This window comes from Kryptolebias marmoratus, linkage group LG1 (genome assembly GCF_001649575.2).
Source record: "Kryptolebias marmoratus isolate JLee-2015 linkage group LG1, ASM164957v2, whole genome shotgun sequence".
NCBI lineage: Eukaryota > Metazoa > Chordata > Actinopteri > Cyprinodontiformes > Rivulidae > Kryptolebias > Kryptolebias marmoratus.
The window spans coordinates 29313920-29336745 of NC_051430.1; the positions used below are offsets into that span (position 1 = coordinate 29313920).

At 41.9% G+C, this 22826-nt stretch overlaps 1 protein-coding gene across 2 annotated transcripts in view; it reads left to right on the forward strand.

Annotated features, from left to right (window-relative positions):
• fras1 (Fraser extracellular matrix complex subunit 1) overlaps positions 1 to 22826 on the forward strand; it is a 207701-nt gene that overhangs the window by 151620 nt on the left and 33255 nt on the right. Inside the window, exons 29-42 of one of the 2 annotated variants that reach the window (XM_037976630.1) lie at positions 7117 to 7276; positions 8326 to 8504; positions 11569 to 11685; positions 11925 to 12039; positions 13884 to 14021; positions 14902 to 14934; positions 16143 to 16274; positions 16348 to 16470; positions 17262 to 17509; positions 17799 to 17950; positions 19334 to 19496; positions 20411 to 20543; positions 21587 to 21774; positions 22148 to 22304. In XM_037976630.1, the coding sequence (XP_037832558.1) occupies positions 7117 to 7276; positions 8326 to 8504; positions 11569 to 11685; positions 11925 to 12039; positions 13884 to 14021; positions 14902 to 14934; positions 16143 to 16274; positions 16348 to 16470; positions 17262 to 17509; positions 17799 to 17950; positions 19334 to 19496; positions 20411 to 20543; positions 21587 to 21774; positions 22148 to 22304 (2038 nt within the window). The remainder of the gene's footprint in view (positions 1 to 7116; positions 7277 to 8325; positions 8505 to 11568; positions 11686 to 11924; positions 12040 to 13883; positions 14022 to 14901; positions 14935 to 16142; positions 16275 to 16347; positions 16471 to 17261; positions 17510 to 17798; positions 17951 to 19333; positions 19497 to 20410; positions 20544 to 21586; positions 21775 to 22147; positions 22305 to 22826) is intronic. The other variant, XM_037976661.1, reaches the window with a different exon arrangement.

The window sequence follows — 22826 nt, forward strand, 5'->3', positions numbered from 1 at the left end:
GGAAGACCCAGGACACGCTGGAGGGACTATGTTTCTCGGCTGGCCTGGGAACGCCTTGGGATTCCCCCGGAGGAGCTGGCCCAAGTGGCTGGGGAGAGGGAAGTCTGGGTCTCCCTGCTTAGGCTGCTGCCCCCGCGACCCGACCCCGGATAAGAGGAAGAAGATGGATGGATATTTTAAAAGTAGATGGACAGGTGCTAAAACTAAAATCAGCATAAGAAGATGCAAACAGAGCAAATATGATGAAGCTAATGTCAAAGAGAACAATGTTTTAAAGAAACTGAAGAGATCTGAATGTGTTTCTGTGGGGAAAATGTTTGTAAATGAAGTAAAATGGATTAAAAAGTACCAAAAGTCACATCACCCGTCTCCTGAAGGAGCCGGATGTTTTTATAAACAAGCGGCTGAGGGAACTCAGAGCATTTAATTATCTCAGCCCCCCGTCCACCCAGCAGTCTGTCGGGGACAAAAGCGTCCCTGAAGGTTGGACTCCTGAGCCAGCGGTGCCGTGGTCGTCCTCCGTCGGGTCGACCCTCATCCCTGAGCTGATCGGTTCCTGCCGTGGGCGGAGAACTCTCTGAGCCTCTGAAACGACCCGGAGGCTCCTCGGAGAAACGGGAATTCTTTCCGTTTCTCTGATGGGATCTCCAGCTTTAGAGGAGAACCGGCTCGGCTTCGTGGCTGAGCTCCTGTCCTGCTTCACCTCATCAGTGCCTCATTTTACTGATTTTATCCCAAATCTTCAGATACTTTTAAGAAGAGATCTGGTTTGAAAACACGTAGGAGGAGAAATGAATCGAACAGGAACGACTCCAGGGGAAGATTTGTCCTCAGCTGAAGGCTTCAGGTCGCTGTGAGCGTTCGACAGGATGATGGATGGAAGATCTTCAGTTACAGATCCTCCGTTATTGTTTTCTTTGGATGTATGATTTCTGTAGGTGATTGCTTTAGCAGACACAATCAAACCGCATTCATTTTGACCTTTTGGATTCTTATTTATTGCATTTCACGAAGGAAGAAACGGCAGGAGGAAAAGTGAGGATCACCAGCTCGAAGAGGGCGAACTTCAGCTGATAAAAGCAGGCTTGGAGAAGCTGTTAACTTTAGCAGAAGGTGCTCGATTATTGCTGTATTGTCTGACAGTAGTATTAAAAAAGGGTCCCTGCATGAAGGGTTGGAAAATAAAAAAATAACTGAAGGAATGCCTGTCACCCGCTGCTTCTCATGTCAGAGTTTGAAGCTAAAATCATCACGTTCAACATTAGGGACAATCTCACTTCAGCTACAACCACTCCTGTTTTTACCTCAACATCTGTAGAATTAACTGAGTTCGAACCATAAGGTCACTTAGCTGCAGCGGCCATCTTGAATGAGGTTGACTCCAAAAGTGAATCAGCTGTAGATGGACTTCCTGAGAGTTAAATTCAAACCTGTCCAGAGGTTTGAGGTAGTTTGTTGACTCCAACAGTTAAAGGCTGCTCTGTTAGCTCTCTGAATACATGTTGGGGTGACTCTCAGCTACTACCACTCCTAATTACAGCCCAGTATCTGCAGAATTATCTGCTCTGCTGATTAGGTGTGGTTGCCATCTTGAATTGGGTTGCCTCTGAAGGTTCACCAGTTGCTTGTTTCTTTTATCTTAAAACAAATTTTATATCTTTGTAGTTTTTATGATATTGTTGAGAAGCACAATATATTTATTTTAAATATATAAATAAACTTTACTGACTTAGTTGTAGATGTACATCCAGTATTTACTTTATGAACGTTTTCAGCTAACCTTAGCAACATAAAAATGTCTATAAATCAGTCTGTTTTACAGATATTGAGCTACAGTTTGTTGTGGTAGTAGTTGAGAGTCATCTCTAACACACATACTGAGCTCTTGAGATCTTTGTTTAAAGATTTGGCGTTCAGAGCAGCGGGCCTTTTAACCTCCATTCCTTTAAGGAATGGAGGTTTTTAATTCGATGAGCGTCTGTGTCTGACCCTTCAGTCCTTCAATGGGGTGAGGTGGACATTTGGTTTTTAAAAATGTAGAAGAAGTAAAATGTAGTTTGTTTAGTTTTCGAATCATTTCCCCTAAAGCAGTTCGCCGCGAGCCACAGGCTGCGTTCTCCGTGTCGTTCTGAAACGATTCACTCAGATTAAACTGGATTGTGTTGCCAGAAAGGATTTTCTTTTTTTTTTTTTTTTTTTTTTTTAATTTGAGAAGTCCATGAAATTGTCCCGTCCTCCCCCCCGTCCCCCGGTGGGAGAGATGAGTTTGTCATTACAACAGCATGACGGTCCAGGCGGGCAGCCAGCTTGATGTTTTATGGATGTTTCGGACTCCGTCTCAGCAGAGACATTTATTTCTGCTTTTGTGGACGGCGGCCAAGAGCTGCTCGCCTGGCGTCGGCTCGGCTCGCAGTCTATCCCCGAGCCCTCGAAAGGTCAGGCTTTTACACGTGTTTCATGCATTTTTTCATGAATACTGTGGCTGTTTACTGTACGGCTGGGATGTTGTGTTATTTTGTTGTAAAACATTTCAGTCAGGGAGAGAAAGGAGCGAGATTTCACTTTAAAGTCTGTTAGCAAAATATTTCATTAACTAGTGACAGATTTTAATGAAACTCATCTGCAGCTTCTTAACTTCTGCAGATGCCCCATTTCAAGGTGGCTGTCGCAGTTAATCAAACTTAGGAGAACAAAAATGGCAACAATTTTATAGATATTGTGAAGTGAAATTTATTTATATCCCACTCTTCAGCAGCAAGGAAACTAAAGTGCTTTACAACAGAAACAACAACAGAATCAAATAAAACAATCAGGTACAGAATCAAATACAGATCAATCATTTATAATCTAAATCAGGGGTGTCAAACCCAGTGACACATGGGGGCCAAAATTAAAAATTTTGTCCTAGCAAAGGGCCAATCACGATCCATATTTATTAAAAATTACAAAAAATAACCTTAGTTTTAGATGTATTATGTCAAATCATTCATATAGAAATATCAATGACCTTTTTCCAGTTACAGATTATACAGAATTTAGAGCAAACATACTTCAATGAACACAGACAAATAGATCAAACTTCAAAAAGCTCATCATTAGCAGTCATTTCTTATGCCTCACTCAGCTTTTAAATGAATTTTTTAACATTAAAACAGATTTTTTTTTAAAAAGCCATCAACAAAAACCTGATCATACAGAAATTATAAGTTTGACACGTGTGATCTAAATGAAATCATGAAACTAAACATATCTAAACATGAGCTAAAACAGTCAAAATAGTAGCTAAAATAATCTAAATAAAATCATGATAAAGTTAAAGCTGAACCAAACAACAATCAGGCTAAGACAGTCAAATTATGAGCTAAGATAAACTAAACTAAGCGTGGTAGTGACTGAGAGTCATCCTCAACACACACACCGAGCTCTTACAGCTCATGTGGGATCATATATAACGTAGATTACAAGAACTTGTTGGTCATCGTGAGCTGATTTTAGTTTAAAACTGTTTGAAAGGCGGTGGGCGATCCTTTAAGGAAAGCTAGGCCTTTAAGTTTTCCTTGTTTTCTACAGAAAGTCGACAAACTCGGGACTTTGCGTTTCTTTTCGAGTAAAAAAACCAGAGGAAGACTTTCAGACGAAAATAAAACCTTTATGATGTTTGTTTTCTAATTATTCCTGCACGTCATCGGGAGGCGAAATGAGAATCTTAGACCCTGAAGATGCTTTCAATTAACATCTCATAAAACACTGATAATAAATAAATGTAATAAACTAGATGAGCTTTGCCTCCTTCCTTCTGTCTGATGTTTGTTTTCCACCTTCCTTCCATCCTTTGTGTTCAGTTAGTTTCAAATTACATGAAGCTAATTCACTTTTCGTTCTCGCTCCCAGAAGTCAGAATCAAACAAATTTGCATGAGCTTTTCGTTAGCTTTGCACCTGTTTGCAGGAGATTAGACTGTTTATCTAATGGGGCAACACAGATCTCACATGGAGGGGGAAAAAGTAGCTCATTAGGTTTGTTTATTATTCAAATAGAAAATTAAGGAAGTGGGCCGCAGCAGGAACAGGTCCTGTGGGGGAACATTCGCTGTAAATCCAACCAGGTCCCTCCGACCTGCTTTCTGTGGAGCTTCTGGCTCCAATTGTCCTTGAGTTCGTCCCGAGCGCGTTATCGTTTCCCAGATGACGCGATCCTCGGAGTTAAAAGCCTGCCACGCTGACGTACGGCTTTTCTTTGTGTCGCCTCGATGAAAAGGCTTGATTTGGATCCGCCGAGCAGCAGGCAGGAGCGCCACAGATGGTCAGCAGGTTGTTATCTGCAAACATCACACACACACGTGTCCGAAGTCATATTTTACCACCTCGAACCAATCTGTGGTTATCTCCTGCTGTAAATTGAGCAAACTGAACGTATCTGCACCTCCGTGTGTTTCTGTTTATCTACAGATTTAGAACGGAAGCAGATTTTTAATAGAATCTGTGCAGGTGTTCATGCCTCTGCACAGATGAACGATAGTTTCATGCCGCTTGGGTTCATTCCTTTTGACATATTGTTACAGAACTTTAAGTACTTGTAAATGGAGCTGAGATGTCATTTTATTAAACTTACTTATACTTTAAGCATCATTTCAGTTGGTAAATCTTCAGAAATCTGCTGTTGGATGATCTGTTTTTACCATTTTAGACAGTTTGAACAAATCTAAAACTTAACACGTCAACTTGATCGTAGAAGGTCGTGAGGGGGATTAAAATGTTAATAAATTAAAGGCCTAGCATTCCTTGAAAGAATGCATATCGCCCGCTGCCTTTCAGGTCAGAGCTTTAGACTGAACTTTTTATCTGAAGGCAAAAATGGAGAAATAAATGTTTTGCAGGTCTTTTTGTCTGGATCAGTTTAGAAACCAATTAGTTTCTTTTGGTTTCTTTACTCAAATTAAATAACAGTGGGTCTGTGTGACATGTTTCTAAAACCATGTGTGGAGAAAACAGAACTGGTCCGAGTGTAGAACCCTGTGGAACACCGTGTAAAGGTATGGATGCTTTATGTAAATGCAAACCATTTTGATTCTGTCAAAATAAAACTTAAAATCATTACAAGATTCAACTTTGATCCCAAAACCCTGTTTAAGACTGGGGGAGAAAAAACAAACAAACAAAAAAAACCTTAAGTTGCTTTAAAATCTGTAAAAGAAATGTCATACATCCTTCCCTTGTCCCGCATCACCCTGTGTGGGACAGCCAAAAGTCCTGCATTTGGCCCTCACACGCCACACTTTGTATTTCTCACGCTAAGAAAACACACACACGGCCTTTTTGTCACTTTAATGCTATATTTAGCGAGTTTTCAGATCCCTCCAGCATTTTTTTAAAGCGACTAGCGACAAATCTGGTGACTTTGGCGGCTAAATGCGAGAAAGCACTCATTCTGCAGCGTGCCGTAAGCCCCGCCCACTTCCCCAAGCACTGACAGCTGTCAATCTCCCAGCAGAGAGGAGACCCGCGCCACTCTGTGTCCACAGTGGCGCCCCCTCGAGCACGCACGGGAGCGCGATTGTTTTCGTGTGAGTCGTGTTGTCATCTGATGACAGAGATTATTCCCAAAATGTTGGCAGGTATGTGTCATATAAAAGTTTCACCTCCATCCTGCCAGTAAGTTTTATTAAATAAAAGATTTATTCAGGTTTCTTTTGTGGAGGGAATTGGTGTCCATCATCTTCCTCCACAGAAGATAAATAATAAAGATTCCAGGTTTATTTCCGTGCAGTCCGTTAATATTCCAGCCGGTTTGAATAAAAGAAAAACATCTTTCAGTTCTCACAGTATATTCCAGGTTTGCATCACAGACACACAACACCTCCAGAGAAGCCGTACCTATTTTTATTTGGACAGCAGGGTGACAGCCTGAGTGGAAGGTCTGAACTGAAAACCTCCACGACAGCAGGAGGTTTTGGCTGAAATCGCCTCGAGCGACAATGAATCATCAGCCGACTCTGCGAGCTCCGCAGCTGGTCCCGCTTTTTGTTCTGCGGGAGCGGGAGCTCTGAAAACTGATCAATACAGGATCATAAAAATAAGTCTGATTTTTCAGCTCCAGCAGGCAGTTCTCACACCAAGAGCCGAAGCTTTTGTTACATTTTATTTCTGGTCAGGAGAGCCGACAGCAGCTGACAACGAAGCTGCTGGGACTGAAAACACTGAGCTAAAAACGCAGCTAAAAACCAAATAAACTGCATTTTCTGACTGAATAATGAGAGCTGAAATCTGCTGAAGAAGCTAAAACTGAATTGGTAAAGCTGAAAGAAGCCGAAACTAGCCAAAAGCTAAAGGAAACCAAACACTAGCTAAAGGTCAAAAGAAACAACATGCTAGTTAAAAGGTTAAAGTATTAAAAGACTAGCTAAAAGCTAAAGGCAGCAAAAGTCTAGCTAGAAGCTAACAGCACCAAAAAGATAGCTAAAATCATCAAAACTTGAACTAAATGTTAGCTACAAGTTAAAATGACTGAATCTGTAGCTAAGAACTGAAAGTAGCAAAATGCTAGCTGAGAGCTAAAAATAACAGAATGGAAGCTTAAAGCTACAAATGACAAAAGGTAAAAGTATTAAAAGGCTATCTATAAGCTAACAGCACCAAAAAGATAGCTAAAAGCATCAAAACTTTAACTAAATGTTAGCTACTAGTTAAAAGTATCAAATCTGTAGCGAAGAACTGAAAGTAGCAAAATGCTAGCTGAAAGCTAAAACTAACAGAATAGGAGCTTAAAGCTACAAATGACAAAAGGCTAGCTAAAAGGTAAAAGTAGCTTAAGACAAAAATAGAGCAAGTAAGCAAAAAGAACGATAATCTTCAAGTGACTGAAAAGACGTCCATATATTTCTTTGAGGAAAATGTTTCTAAATAAAGTTAAATATTTTAAAACCTTTTAAAACGCAGAAGAACCAAAACTCCCATTTTGATATCTGAACAGCTAAAAGTACGCAGACGTAGTTTGACTTCACAAAAACTTACAGAAAAACAAAAAGCGGGAAAACTGCAGAATAAATGCTGACTCAGCGCCGCAGAAGAAGCCAGCCTGTTGGGTTTGTTGTAAACCGGCGTGTTTTTGTTTTTTCAGTCCCAGGACTCTCCTCACGTCGTGTCCCTGCCGATGACCTGGGTGAAGGAGGGGGGCATGGTGCGACTCGATAAGAAGTACCTGCAGACCGACTATAAGGGATTCGGCGCCGACGAGATTCTCTACACCATCCTGGGTTCAGATGGGCAACCTAAATATGGTAAAAACCCGTTAAAGACTTGGTGTTTTAAATGAATTTACTGTGTGAAAGCTGTTGTTTACATGTTATTTATCTTTCAGCACGTTTTTGCTACTTTAGCCGCTCATTTATGAAAACATTCGGCTCATTCAGGAAATGGCTGCTATGAATTTAGGTTTTTGTAACTTTTATCGTTCTAAAAATATTGATCTTTATTTAGGATTAATAAAGATGACTGAGAATCTACACAAACACAACTTCACTGACAAATATTTTCTCTACAAAAACACATTAAGATCTTTTCAAATCCTTTAAATCTGCTTCAGCTATTCGCTGTTTTTGTGTTCTTTTGCTTCTTTTAGATTCTAGCTGGTGACACAATACAATATGCAATAAAAACAACACATACCAGCATTTTTCACAGGATAATTTACTTATTTAAATACATTTTCACTTAGTTTATGCTGTATATGATGTCCTCACGAGTTTATAAATGATCAGAAACACCCCAAAAAACTCCATAATTATCGTTTAATTCTTTTCAGAATAACTAATTAAGTTAATTATTTTATATCTGCTACTAAACTGAATAAAACGTCTTAAACATTATAAATTTCAGCTTGTTTGTCACCCACTTCCAGGACAAGGCAGGTGTTTATAAAACAGCTTGTACGTGTGTTGGCTGTGGTAGTAGCTGTGAGTCATCCCCAACACACGGTCTGAGCTCAAACTGATCGCTTCAGGTCTTTGTTTAAAAACTTTGGCATTCAAAGCGGCGAGCGATACGCATTCCTTCAAATAATGCTGCTTTTATTAAAAGTATATAGAGTTTGGGTTCCTGATATTGAACCTAGTGGAACACCGCCATCCAATTTCTGATCAGTTATCTCGTTTTATTTAATTTTTATATTAATTTCAGTGAAAAATGGATCCTTTAGTGGCTCGTTAACCAATGATTTCCGACCGCTCTTATCCCTTACTGTTTTATTTGTTAAGGTTTTGTAAAATAACCCTTTTTTTACCACCCTGTGGATATCTTGTGATTAAATCTCTCCGTCCCGTCTATCCAGGTGAGGTGGTCCTGGTGTCCATGCCGGCCGATGGTCCACCTGAAGGTTGGCGTCCCTCGCTGGCCGACGACCAACACTTCACCTCCACGACCTCGTTCACCCAGCAGGACGTGGACGACGGCACCGTCTGGTACCGCCACTTCGGCTCGGGCTACGAGAGCGACTCATTCCGGTTTCAGGTCAGAGCCGATTCTTCGTCGAGTCCCTGCCTCTGATCTCCAACCCCGATCCGGTCTCCTCGCTCAGCAGACAGCAGTAACTTGAATTAATCTGAACACGTCTAACTCATGTTGTTTAAAAGAAGCTGTTAATGTTCTCTGTTTAGTTTTGACCCACAAAAACCCGTCTCGAGCATCAATAAAGACTCGTAAATTGGCTCCAAATCCGGTGATATTCCAGGTTAACTAACGGCACACTCGTCACAATGTTTCTGTTTCATCTCACGTCTGCCAGAAACCAAAACAAAAGCTTGTTTCTGCGTCTAATCATCTCTCCATCCCTCTCCTCACAGTTTAGCTCAAAGCTTTTCAATTACGTTGTGTTGAATTCAAAACGAGTTCTCCAGCGACTTGTCTGTGTCAGAGAAAGAAGAAAACAACAGAAATGTGTCACAAATTGTTGCTGTTTGTCAGATTGTTTCAGAGGACGAGATTAAATGGGACAGTTTGTCAGGATAGCGTTTTTTTTTGTTTTCCTCTGATTTATTTTTTCCTGAAAGTGTTTGTGTTTCTGATGTGCAGCAGAGCGGACTCTCTTCTCTTAGACCTGTACGATGTGAATTATAGAGACTGTTTGGTTTCACTTCCCTCCCCTTCTCTGTTCTTGTTTCTTTCTGTTCTGTCAGTTTAACCAAGTGGTTACTGGACGATTTTTGGCTTCTTCCGTTTTCGTTGACGAGTTATTGTCCAACAGATAATCGCTCAAACAGAAAAAAAAAACCTTTTCTGCACAGGATGTTTGTTTTTGCCCCACAAAAATGCCTACAACTCTGTTAGTTTCACAGATATTGAGCTGAAATTTGATGTGGTAGTAGCTGAGAGTCATCCCTAACATAAACTCCAGGTGCCGCTCATTGTTTGCATTTAGCTCCTCAAAGTTTACTCTGTTTGTTGACAAAAAGTCTTATGACGAATGGATGGATTTTATTGAAACTTTCAGGAAGAAATCACTGGATGTACGTCTACACCTGATTAAAATGTGGAACCATCTTATTTAAAGATGGTTGCCACATCCAACTGAATTTAGAAAACCCCCAAAATGTCAATAATTCAGTCAGTTTTCCAGATAAAGTGCTACATTTTGGGTTTGGTAGTAGCTAACGGTTGTCCCCAACACCTACTTTAAGTGCTACTGTCTGCAGCTGGAGTCAACCCTGTTTGTCTGTTAGCAAAATATCTCCTGAACCACTGGGCGGGATTTAGTTAGACCCTCAGAAAGTAATCAGTGGATCTTTAACTCGTTAAGTTTTGTCCTTTCCAAGATGGCTGCCATAGCCAACTGGACATATAGAACACGTTTCCTGTCTCCCATTTAAAGATAAAGGGTAGCACTACATAATGTAGCCAGATGTTCTGTGACTGTGCCGAGTACTTACCTGGTACGTAGCAGTAAGTACCAGATGTGTATTTTGTACTGCAACCAGCTGAAGTGAGATTAGTAACCAAGGAGTTGGACCTTTTTACTAACAAACGGGACAAAACGTTGCTTTCAGTGTTGAGCTTTCTGTTGTTTCGATCCGTTTTTTTACCGGCGTCAGTATGACGTTCATGTTGAATCAGATCCACAGTAGAAGCGGTGATTTACTGCAGCGGCGCCGCTGACTCAGCGCTGCCTCCCATGGCAGCACATTACCCGTAGTGATCGGTGGCGCTGACTCCGGCGTTCCTTTCCTTCTGACTGACAGAGCCGGCCACAAGTTCTCGAACTTCCTCCGCCCCGAAACGCAGCCGCCTCAACACGAGCGAGTCGGCGGCGGAATAATGAGAACAGAAATTGGATTCCGGGGGAAGCGGCCGAGGCTTCCGCTGCTGCATGGATATCAGGGTCGCGTTTGATGTAAAAGGTGAAACAAGGAGCAGAAAGGGTGGATTTATTCAAGAGGAGGGCTCGCTGCGCGTAATCTCAGGGTCTAATTGAAAAGCTCCACTGCGTCACAGGAAGGTAAAAGTCAACGTCTGAGCTGAGAGATAAGAAAGGATTCTTGTGTTTCTTGGAGCTCCGTCCCACAGCGATCAGAGCCGAGGCCCTCAGGGTGAAGGCTGCAGTAAACGCCCCTCACCTGCAGAGCACCTGTCTGCTGGTGGGTCAGGACAGAGGCTGAAGGGGTTTGTTGTTGTTGTAGCCGAGGTCAGACACCTCAGACCTTTTAGTTTTTATCCTGTCAGTAATCAGGGCTGTCGACGGACGGCAGAGTTCCAGCTGAAGATCAGCGACTGCTTCATCAGAATAACATCAGCGTTGGTTTCCTTGTTTTACAAGAATTTGGATATATTCAATCTGTTTGCTTTTTAAGGTGACGAATGAAGAGAGAAAGGGTTTTTGTTTCCTAGACTTCTAGAAAACTTTGCTTTTTCAGTCAGATGATCTACTGCAGGAGTCAGTTCTGCTCTATTTATGATCTTTGTAGCCAAATATTTGCCGAAGAGAGGATTTTTCTGAGCAGGCAGTTCAGAGGGCAGCCTTTGGTTGCTCAGCATTCACATTGCTTTCTTGTTCAGTTTTTTTGTTTGTTTAATTTTAACAATTCATAAATCAGAACCTTCAGCTGCTTTGACTTTCCTTTCTCCTAACATTTAAACTTCATTTACGACTATTTTCCTCATAGAAACACACATCTCTTTATTTTCCTCAAAAACATTCTTCTCTTTGAAATCTGCTTCATTTAGCTTTTAGCTGCCGTTTTGCTAATGGCTACTGCTTTACGGATTTTAGCTTTTAGCTACTTTTCTGCTCGTTTCAGCTCGTGTTCTGCTTGTTCTAGCTTTGATAACTCAGTTTTAGCTCGGACAGACCCTCCTCTCTGTCTTCACATTTATTTTACTTTCTGTTATCGGAGTTTTTCTGCAGATTCTTGTGTTTTCGGCTGTTATTCGAGCCGTGCTGCCTGCAGCTGGTTTTTTACCACATCTGCAGTTTCGTACAGCCGATGAGGCTCAGCATCGCTGTGACGGGAATAAATATTTACACAAATACAATCATCAGGAGTTATCACACATGGAGGAACGTCTCTTCGTGTCTCTGCAGGTTTCCTCCGAGGTTTCGCCCGTCGTTCAAAGTGACGCTCAGACGTTTACGATCGGCGTCCTCCCTCAGACTCCAGGATTCCCACAGCTGGCGCCGGACTGCAACCTGCAGATCACGGTGAGCAAAGAAAACACTTCCTGTGTCACCATGACAACCCCCAACTCCAGAAATAAATACCTGCAGGAAGCTTTAATATCGATTGGGTTTTTATAAAAGATGAGATAAAAGGATAAATAAAACATTTAACTACAGGCACAATCTTCAGTCTTTAAACTTCATTCAGCCTCCTGGGATTCACAGGTGTTGTTTACCTGCGCCGTTAACTCGTTTGTTTGTTTGTTTGTTTGTTTGTTGAGGCTTTGGAGGATCGGGTGACAGAGATAACACCGTCAGCTCTGTCCTTCATCGACTCAGAGACACCCAGTGAGAAACTCGTCTACAACATCACCAAACCTCTCCTCCCAGGACAAGGTGAGACTCACACACACACACACACACACACACACACACAGAGTTTGGATTTCCATCCTTGTGTTGACTTCCTGTACCTGAAACGTGACCATAACTGTACACACCTGAGCCCTAACCTGACGTTCCACCATATCAGGACCAGACTTTGGTCCCCTTAAGGACCACCGGTCCTGACAGGGTGGATAAATACACCAGGAAAGGTCCTCAAAAGTAACAAAACACACACACACACACACACACACACACACACACACACTGCCCTTGAACAAGACAGGATTCAAAGGTGTAAATGTTCTTCAGAATTAGATTCACTAAGTTTGTTGGGTTGGGAAGATCTACTTAAGGTGATAATGTTTTTGCCCCTGTGTGTGTGTGTGTGTGTGTGTGTGTGCGTTTAGTAAAATCTCTCTTGAACCAGTGGACAGATTTTAATGAAACTCTCAAAGTGATCACTGGATGAACATCTACAACTGATCATCTCAGTTCAAGATGGGCGTCACAGCTAAACGGCCGTAGATCAGTCAGTTTTACAGATACTGAGCTAAAACCTGGTGTGGTAGTAGCTGAGAGTCGTTCTCTGAGCTCCAACACATCACCTGAGAACAAATCTTCACCAAAGCGCTTTAACTCCGCCCCTTTTCAGCCTAAAATAATCTTAGTTTAAACTCTGGCATGAAAGGCAGCGGGTGACATGCATTCTTTCATTTGTCATGAAGAGGGTTAAAGAACTGTTTTTATCTTTTATTTTCGAACTTCTTCTTCCCCGAAAATGACTTAATTGGCAGCTTTTTGTGCGGTTTTGTACGACTGTAAGTGTTTCTGTCCTTTCTGCTAATTTTCAGAACTCAACACATTAATCCTAACATTGAACTGTCTGTCAGATTAATGCATAACTTACAGCTCGGGCTAATGGCTCAGAAAAATGCTCTACAATCGGCCATATTCATCATCTAATGGGAGGGAGCTCAGATTAAACACAAACACTCTTCATGATGTTTTATTTACAGACTTTAGGTTTGACTGAAGCCTTTCAGAAGTTCTGATTTTAGTTTCAGCAAAATATTCTCTTTCATCTGTGAAACGTTTGAATTCTGTTCGTGCAAATCAGTGAAAACCTAAAATATACCAGCAGCAGCCAGTCAGGTCTGCTTCCAAACCGTCTTTTTTCTGTTTGTCAGTAAAATATCTAATAAAACTCTCAAAGTGATCGTTAGATTAACGTCTACAACCAGTTCAAGATGGCTGACTCAGCTCGTTGGCCTCAGCAAACAGAAAAAAACACTCAACTTTACAAATACTGGGAGTCGTGTCTTTTATTTAATAGATTTATGCAGGATTTTCTTCTGTAGTTTTTTTAAGGCTTTTTTAAGAAACAAAATTATAAATAAAGTTTTAACTTTAAAAAAACGTCTACAGTGTCTTCAGTAAAACATGATTTTAGATTCACTAAACAAACATTTCTGATAAGCAGAGCTGTCTGGGCAAAATACAGGAAATGTCAACAATAAAATTGTTACATAATGTTTTTGATTTGTTAAATTAAGGATGTGAAGAATAAATCAACATGCTGACGTTGTTTGGTTCCTTCCCTTGTGAAAATGTGTAAAAAATACATGAACTTGGTAAAATTATGACCCTAAGTTTGTGGTTTGCTTTATTTTTTTAACAGTTGTTGCTCACACTGCTGCCCTGCTGATCATTTATAAAAAAATTACCCCAAATAGTCCGACTTTATGAAATTAACGTCTTTAAAACGAATAAAAGTTGCTGCCAACACGAGGAGTTCTTCCTGTAATTTTACCTGCAGATTTCAGTTTGAGTTTCCTCCTCCTGTTTGTTTCCAGGGGCCATCGAGCACCGGGACCGGCCGTACAAACCCGTGAAGTCTTTCACGCAGGCCGACGTCGATGACGGCAAGATGATTTACAGACCGCCGCCGGCGCCGGCGCACCTGCAGGAGCTGTACCAGTTCTCCTTCACCGGTACGACAGGAAGCCCAGATGGAGCTGCAGATTCTTTTATGGCTGCGAGATATAAGAAACGCATCAGATGCTGTTGAATGTTACATTAAACCTCGTGTTTCTCATCATCAAACTATGTTTTAACGTCTAAAGCGCCGTAATATAAACCAGGTGTGGGCAGTGAGCGTCCATCTGATTGTTGAGCGTAACTGTGCCGACTTATTTGATTATTTTGCCATCAAACAGGTTTTAATCCAAGAAGTGATCACCCAGTTTTGTTCACAGAACCATCAGAATGTTTGAAAACCGTTTAAAACACCGAAGAACTGTTTGCTGTGGCATCGTGTCTCCGAGCGCACCTGTGCTGAAAATAACTCGTACTTTCACAAACCTCTGTTAGCTGCTCGTTACAAAACAAATCCCTAAAAACACAAATTAAAACTTTACTCATTTGCTGCAGCTTAAATTAAGGCAAATAACACGAAACAAATTGACATTCTTCAGTCTTGTTTCATTTATAAAAAGTTATTTAACAGATTTTATTGAGACTCTCAGACAGGAACCGCCGTGAGTCAGATTAAAGATGGCCGCCAACCTTAGCAAACACAAAGATGGCAACAAGAGCTCTTTGTTTAAACCTCTGGAACACTGTGTAAATATATATTTTAGAATCAATATATATTTGAAAACTCTCGGGTTCCTTCAGTTAATCTGTAACCAAAGCTGACTGACTGCAGCGCCTCTTCGGCTGTTTGCGGCGCCTCTTCGGCTGTTCGTGGAGGTCCATCAGTAAATCAGTCGCGTCGCTTGTTCAGTTTAAACATTACGGCTCATTTGTTCAGGTTTTATAAAGTTTTATCTCCTTCCGGTTGTGACTGTTTCCTTTCTTTAAACCCGACAGGCCTGCCGGAGTCTTTGAGTGTTTATTTCACAGGTAAATACTTCATTTATTTGGATTTTAGGAGGAAGAGGAGGCGGTTTGTCTCCCAGGTTACGAGCTTTTCTTTCACCTCTTTTCAGTTTTTAGTTTCCTTGTCCTGAACTTTTTCTTTTAGCTCTTTTGTTTCCTGTCATCGTCGTCTCTTCCTCCGCTCTCCTTCTCTCACCTTTTATTTCTGTTCTGTCCAGGTGAGGCTTTTCTTTATATTTATGCTTTATTTCCTCCGTTCATCCATTTCCATTCCTTCGTCTTTGTCCCAGTTTTGTACCAAATTCCTCCGTTTCCTGTTTTCAGTTTTTATTTCTTTTCTGCATGAAAACAAACTTCAGTTTTATTTCACTTCAGAGAAACTTCAACTCTGGATTTATTTGGGATAAAAGAGCATTTTCAGCTAAATGACAGCGTGGAAGATAACAGCTAAAAGAAGCAGAACACTAGCAAAAAGTTAGAGAAGGATAGCTAAAAGCCAAACAAAACAAAAAGCTAGCTAAAAACTAAGAGCAGCAAAAAACAGACTAAAAGTAAAAATAATGAAGCTCTAACTAAAAGCAGCAAAACATTAGCAAAAGGCTAGCTAAAAGGTAAAAGTATCAAAGAGCTAGCTAGAAGCTAAAAGTAGCAGAATGCCAGCTAGAAGTTAGAGATGGGTAGCTAAAAGCAAAACAGCAAAAAGCTAGCTAAAAACTAAAAGTTGCAGAAAGTTAGCTAAAAGTTAAAAATAATGAAACGCTAATTAAAAGCAGCAAAACTTTAGCAAAAAACTAGCTAAAAGATAAAAGTACCAAAGAGTTAGCTTGAAGCTAAAAGTAGCAGAATGCTAGCTAAAAGTTAAAAATAGTGACGTACTAATTAGATGTAGAAAATGCTAGCTAAAAGATAAAAGTATCAAAGAGCTAGCTAGGAGCTAAAAGTTGCAAAAGGCTAACTTAAACATAAAATAGAAGAATGGTAACTAAAAGCTAATAGTAGCAAAACACTAGCTAAAACTTTAAAGTAGGACAAGACTCGCTAACAGATAAATCTACAAATTACCAGCTAAAAGCAAAACAGTAGCTAAACTAAAAGCAGATAATCTTAATGTTTATATGCTAATAGCTCCATCTTGTTGTGTTTGTTTTTATTCTCTTTGTCAGATTTTTAACCGAATAAACTCCTCTCTCCCCTTCAGCTTTTCTCACCTCTGCTTCTGTTTGTGTTTTCAGTGTCCGACGGTGAACACACCACCCCCGAGTTGGACTTTGCCGTCCTGCTGCTTTCAAACGTCCAGCAGCCGCCGGTGTTTCAGGTTCTGGACCCGCTGCTGGAAGTCGGGCTGGGAGGACGGGCCGCCATCGGTACCAGAATACAGAAATGCTCATAAATAAAGCTCCACACGTTCGGCTTCTTACCTGTCGCGTGTTCCTGCAGGCGGCCGGCAGCTGGCGGTGAGCGACGCCGACACTCCTCCCGATGAGCTGGAGTTCGAGCTGGTGGACGTCCCCGTCCACGGAGAGCTGATCCGGACCGACGACAACACCCACATGACTACCGGTAACAAAAACAAACACGTCTGTCGAAGGGATGCGCTTCCAGGAAGAAACCACGAGAACCTAACGTGGTGAAAATCACAGCTTTCACATGTGAAAATATGTTAATTTAACAGGTGAAACGTGATTTATGGGACATTTTCAACACATCATGTGGTTACATGTTTCCCCAGCATGACATCACGACTGAAAACCATATTAAATTCATGTGGTTTTTCCATAAGGCTCAACAGGCATTTGTCCGTCTGTTAGCAAAATATCATTTAAACCACTGGACAGATCTTAATGAAACTCTCAGACGGTAATCAGGGGATATAAATCTACATCTGATTACCTTTTGGAGTCACTCAGATTCAAAATGGCTGCCAGAGCTAATCAAAGTCAACCGAAAAACGGCTGAAACATTACTGAGCTAAAATTAGTGTTAATATCAGCTTTGGTCAATCAGGTAGGGGAAGACTCTCAGCTACTACTAGCTCAGTGTTTATAAAATAAACCGGCTTGTAGCCCTTTTTGTGTTTGCTACAGTCCATTAGCTGTGGCAGCCATCTTGAATTGGATAAACTTAGTTATTCAGCTGTAGTGGTTACTTTCTGAGGGTTTTATTAAACTTCCTTCAGTGTTTCAAAGGATGAGAGACAACAAACCCACATAGAGACATTTACATGATCGCCCGCCTGCCCTGGCAGTCGTCCTCGTTATCAGGTTGTCCTCCCGTCTTCGTCTCCGGTTTCAAACCGTCTCTGATTCGTTCAGACATCCGCAGAGTCGCTCAGACCCCGCCTCTCTCCCCAGGCGACACCTTCTCCTTCAGCGACGTCACCCGGCAGGTCCTGCTCTACCGGCACGCCGGCCTGTCCACGGAGGACGACGCCATGTCCTTCTCGGTTAGCGACGGCGTCTCCATGGCGACCACCATGGTCCAGGTGTCGGTGCTGGGCGGGGCGGGCGGCGGGCCGCAGCGGGACCTGGCCGCCTCGCTGTCTCTGGAAGTGAGCGAGAGAAGCAGCGCCGTCATCGGACGCTCGCTGCTGGCCTACACTGTGAGTGGGAAGAGGTGCATTCTGGGTAGAAGCCCAGTCAGATGTTATTTTACTGTTTTTTTTAGGATCACAGAGTTAATTTTAAACCATTTCCTGGGTGTTTTTACAGCTGCAGGTTGATCAGAGTGAAATAAGAGTAAACCTTTTCTATCAGTTCATGATTTTATTGCTCTTCAGAAGTTTAGTTGATCTTCTCATTTACATCAAAGTCATTTTAAGGTAGAAACGAATCATTTTATTGAGGCAGAAGTTGCAGTTTGACCTGAACAGCCTCTGCTTGGTTGATCAGGATGACTCGTCCCCTGACGATCAGATCCACATCCAGCTGGTGTCGGTGCCGATGTACGGCATCCTGACCCGGACCCAGTCCCAGCAGGAGCCCCAGGAGCTGCGGGAGTATTCGTCCTTCACCATGGAGGACGTCAACACGCACAGGATCAGGTACCTCAGATGCTTTGAGAACTTTTATCTGCAGTTCTTAACCAGAAAACTCTCTGTGTTTCTGGTTTCAGCAGTTAATGCTCATCAGGAGCCTCCTATGGAAGCATAAGTGTTCATTTAACAGCTCTTATCAGTTTTCCAACTCTCTTTATTACCTGTGAGCATAAATTAATACTAACAAACTTTTCTTTCATGCTGCTTTTTTAGGAGGTTTTGAATAGAATCATCGTTAAGAATCCCTAGCAGGACTCATTAAGCCGTTAGAAAAGCTCTCAAAGTAAAGTCAAGATGTTTGCAGGACGAGAGCGACCTGTTCCCAGAGAGCCCGACGATCCGTCAGCCTGGAATAAAGAGGCTTCTTTAAAGCAGAAGCATGCTGTTGATTCCACTTTGGAGGAGATAAAAAGGCGTCGTCGCTGCTGTCATGATTATTTCTCCGGCTGCAGCTCGGCTCTGCGGGGATCTTTCCGTCTCAGCGCTTCAGGCGGAAGAGGACGAGCTCGCAGAGCGGTTTTTGTTTCCCTTCAGTCGAACGTTTCTTCTCGTTAAATGAAAGATCTGAAACCGGAACTCGGTGACAAAACAAATACATTTACTGGAGGTCGTTCTGAAGCCTCCGTCTGACTGAAAGCTGCACCAATTAGCAGGGCGCTAAAATTACCTGGAAGTGGTCGTAAACACAAACACTCCTCTTTAACTCTAATTGTTTTTATTGGTTTTGGCTGTTTGGTGCCACCAGCTCAAACAAACAAGATCTGAGGATTGAAATGAGAATTCACTACAATTATAAAAAATTAAATTTGTACAGATATTTGAAGAGATTAGCAGCTTTGACTTAGTGAAGCTGAAAATATTATTATTATATTAAACTAAAACATTTCTAAAAGGATTTATGAGTTTAATGTTTTTGTTTTAAAGAAGCTTTAAGCATTTATTTAGTGTCACAGTGCTATCGTACTTCTTGAATTTCCTATTTGGGTTAATAAAAGTATCTGTTGGCAGAAGCACAGACTAACAAATAAGCCTCAAACAATCAGTCGCTGTGTGAAAACCGTGAGTCAGATCTGAAAATCTCCTTAACTGTGAGCAGCAGAAGGCTTTGATGGTCTAAAAAGACTGTTTTTATGTTTCTACCGTGTCTTTTAAAGGAGACAAAACGAGCTGAAATGTACCTTTACACCCAGCTTTGAAGATAATGTTTGGAGGAAGTTGAGAGGAGAGGAAACCGTAAGACCTCTGAGTGAGCAGAGGCAGAAAGCTCCACGTTTTGATGTTTCATTTCTGGGCCTGAAAACAACAGAGAGAAGCTTCAGTTCTTCTTTGGTAAAGTTTCAACCAAACCGAAGCTGAATGACAGATTTACCTGCTGACTTCCACCTGCAGGTACGTCACCTCGCTGGAGACAGGAAGTCAGCCGGTGACCGACGTTTTCCACTTCGTTGTTCACGACGAGGATAACAATCGCCTTGACAACCAGATGTTCACCGTCACCATCACCTCCACGCCCCGGCAGCCACCAGCGGTGACGGTGCGCGGCGGCATCAAGGTGCTCGGATTTATCTTAGCTTCGGTTTCGTTGCCTGACTGGTTGCTCGTTTCTCTGGTGAAAATGTGAACGAGTAAGAGATGACCGCTAACGCCGGTTCTGATCCTGCTGGACGTTGGAAAGAAACTCTTTAGTGTTTTTTTTAGAAAACGGCAGAAATTCGATGACATTCCTGCAGGAAGTGTCGTAGTTTGGAAACAACCTCAGACTTTTATGGAAATAAACATTTAATATGAAACAACATATGAAGCTCACTGAGATCTTTGAGATTAGAGTCAATAGCTGTTACCTCATCAGTCCAGTCAGATTTAAACTCTTTTTCTACAAATTATCCTTTAAATGACTAATTAAAGGCCTATTATTCATCGAAGGAATGCATATCGCCCGCCACCTTTCATTTGACATTTTTAGATCATCTTATAATGAGAAATGATGGCATATTGGTCAAACTTTGATAATAACAAGGTGCACAATCTCATGATTTAACTCTCTGCTTCAACTATACTGAATTGTCTTTGTAGCGGCCATCTTGCATTGGATTGACTCCTGAAGTTGATCAGAGAAAAAATATTATGTTCTGAAAAGTGCAGCGTTTTGATACTGCAGCAGCTCATTGAAACTGAACCAAAAGGCTTTAATGAACAAAAGATAAATAAAAAATAAATAAATCAGAGGCCACAGGAACAGAAGCAGGCATGGAGTCAAACAGGAAGTAATAATTCAGTAAATAAACAGATGAAAGGATGAGACTCAGGTGTGAAGTGAAGTAAAACCAACTGAGATGAAGGGACTAAAAAATAAAACAGAATATATTCAAGGCAAGAAACTACAGAAACAGGACAAAAACAAAAAAAACTTTAAACATATTTTCGCCTTCGCCTGACTGATTTGTTCGACGTGTCTTTACCATCCAGGTCCAGGAAGGCGGTCGTGTGCAGCTCTCCTCCAATCACATCGCAGTCTCGGGCGTGGACGCGTCGGGCTCCGCCCTGCTGGTTTGGCTCATCAGTCCTCCAAAATACGGCTTCATTGAGAACGCCTTCAGAGGTGGGTTCCTCACGGAGAACCAATCCTGTCCAGTTTGTGTTCGGGTTCCCGTTGAAACGCGGCCTGGCTGCGCTTCCTGCTGTCTGTCACAGCTTGGTTGTGTTGTGGATGGAGCGATCGCCGCGGCTCCAGGTCCGACTGAAGCCATGATTCACCCTCCTCTGATTCTGAAAGGAACAGATTGGGAAAAATTTAAAAAAAAAGGAAAAAGGTGGGTTAAAGTTGCAGGAAAGTTGTGGTGTTTTGGACAAAGTTGCAAAAAGTTGCGATTTTGCAGGGTTTGCTAATTTTGCGTTAATAGTTGCGATCGCAACATCGTGAAATCCTGTAGGGTCTGACTTTATACAGTTTCTGAGTTCTTGATCTGGGAGGAATACAGCAGCAGATTCCACCCATGTCTCTGTAGATGTTTTGTTTCAAACAATTTGGTGGAAAAACCCTGAAGGAGCCTGAGCTGCTGAAGGTCATTTAATGCCTCGTTTTAGTTTCACACCAATCAGCTTGTTAGACAAACTCATGTGAAGACCTCTCCTCGTGGTAAACCTCGCAGTTTCCTCATCGATTCCAGTTTCATGTTGCTGCCGAAGCTTTCGACAGGATTCGGCTGAAAGTATGGAGAGGTGTTAAATGATTCATTCGGCTCAGCTGCTGAAAACCGACCTCAACTCTGAGAGCAGCAAACTAAATAAAGACAAAAGTCATTATTTAAAGTCAGGAAGCTTGTTAGTAAAGTTGTTTTTCTTTAAAGCAGGAGTAGAAAGTTGTGTTTTTGGACTGGAATCACAGTTTTAATCAGAGTTTGTGTTTTTACGTCCCAGCTGAGCATCCAAGATGGCCGCTGGTATTAAACACTGCGATGTTCGGGTCGCTGCGGTCACCGGGGTCACGATGTTGGCGCTCCCACACAATGTACCTTCGCTTTGTAACTTAATTTATTCAAACGTGCTTTTACAAACAGCTCCATAAACCCCCACAGTGATGCATTTTAATTTCAATTTAATTTCTGTCTCGCCGTCTTTAATTTCTGTCTCGCCGTCCTGCAGGCGGCTCGGTCGGCGGCTCCCGCGTCTCTCCGGACGTTCCTTTCTCTGTCGACGACCTGACGTCCGATCACATCTTCTACGTCCAGGACAGTCAGCACAAACCTCCGTCCGGGCGGGACGTCTTCACCTTCTACATCAGCGACGGACACGTCCAGACTGAAACGTTTACCGTGGAAATCCAAATCCAGGTGAAACGTCAGGACTGTTAGAGAAAAATCACCATTTTAGTTGTTTTTTTATGTTCAGTATTTGATGTGAGAAGGAGTTTTTAAACTAAAACATCAGTTCCACTTTTTTCTGCATTTACACTTCTGGAAGCAAACCGCCTTCTGGCAGGAGCTTTGAGCTCCTCCTGAGGGATCCGAGGTGTTTCCAGGCCAGAGAAGAAGTAGAATCTGTCAGCCTCCAGCTGATGGAGGCAGATGGCCACCCACTGGTTCTGGTTCTGCTGGAAGTTTCTTCCAGCCTTTGACGGCTTGGCGTTTTATAATTTATTGTGTTGTGTTATAATTGGACTGTGACTGGAATTGATTCTGGATCTGGGCTGCTTGTCATCCGCAGCGGAGTCAGGAGGCCCGGGAGCCAGCGGTGTCGGTCAGCAGGATCCACGTGGAGAAGAACGCCGGGGTCGTCGTCACCAACCGCTCCCTCAGTGTCCGCGACGAGGACACGCCGGAAAACGAGCTCCTCTTCACCATCATCAGGATTCCCACCTACGGTGAGCTCGGACAGGCGAAAGTTGGGAAGTCAGGAGTTTAAACGTAAATTAGGTCGATTAAATGATGATTAAACGGCACCAAAAACTATTTCACTAAACTGACAAACTGTTGTGTTTAATGGGAATGTTTGTTTTTTAACTTTTTTTAACATGCATAAACCCAAAATATTATATATTTTATATATTATTTTATATTTTTTTTTCTCATTTGCTTCATTATGGCCTGTCGCTGTAACACAAAGGCAGACCATAATGTCTTCATGAACCATCGGGCAACACAAAACGTCTCAGTTTTACAGATTCTGAGCTAAAACTTGGTGTGGTAGTAGCTTAGCGGGCTAAAATGCCTGATTTCACGGGGCATTTTCCAAAAAGTTGCATTTTTTTTTTTTTTACTAAAATCAATAAACAACCATAACTTTTAATATATAAACCAAAAATACTTCCTAGTTTTGTAAGATAATTACCAACAAACATTGACATTCTCAAAAGGTGCTTTATTTGAGAACTTTGAGAGCTTCT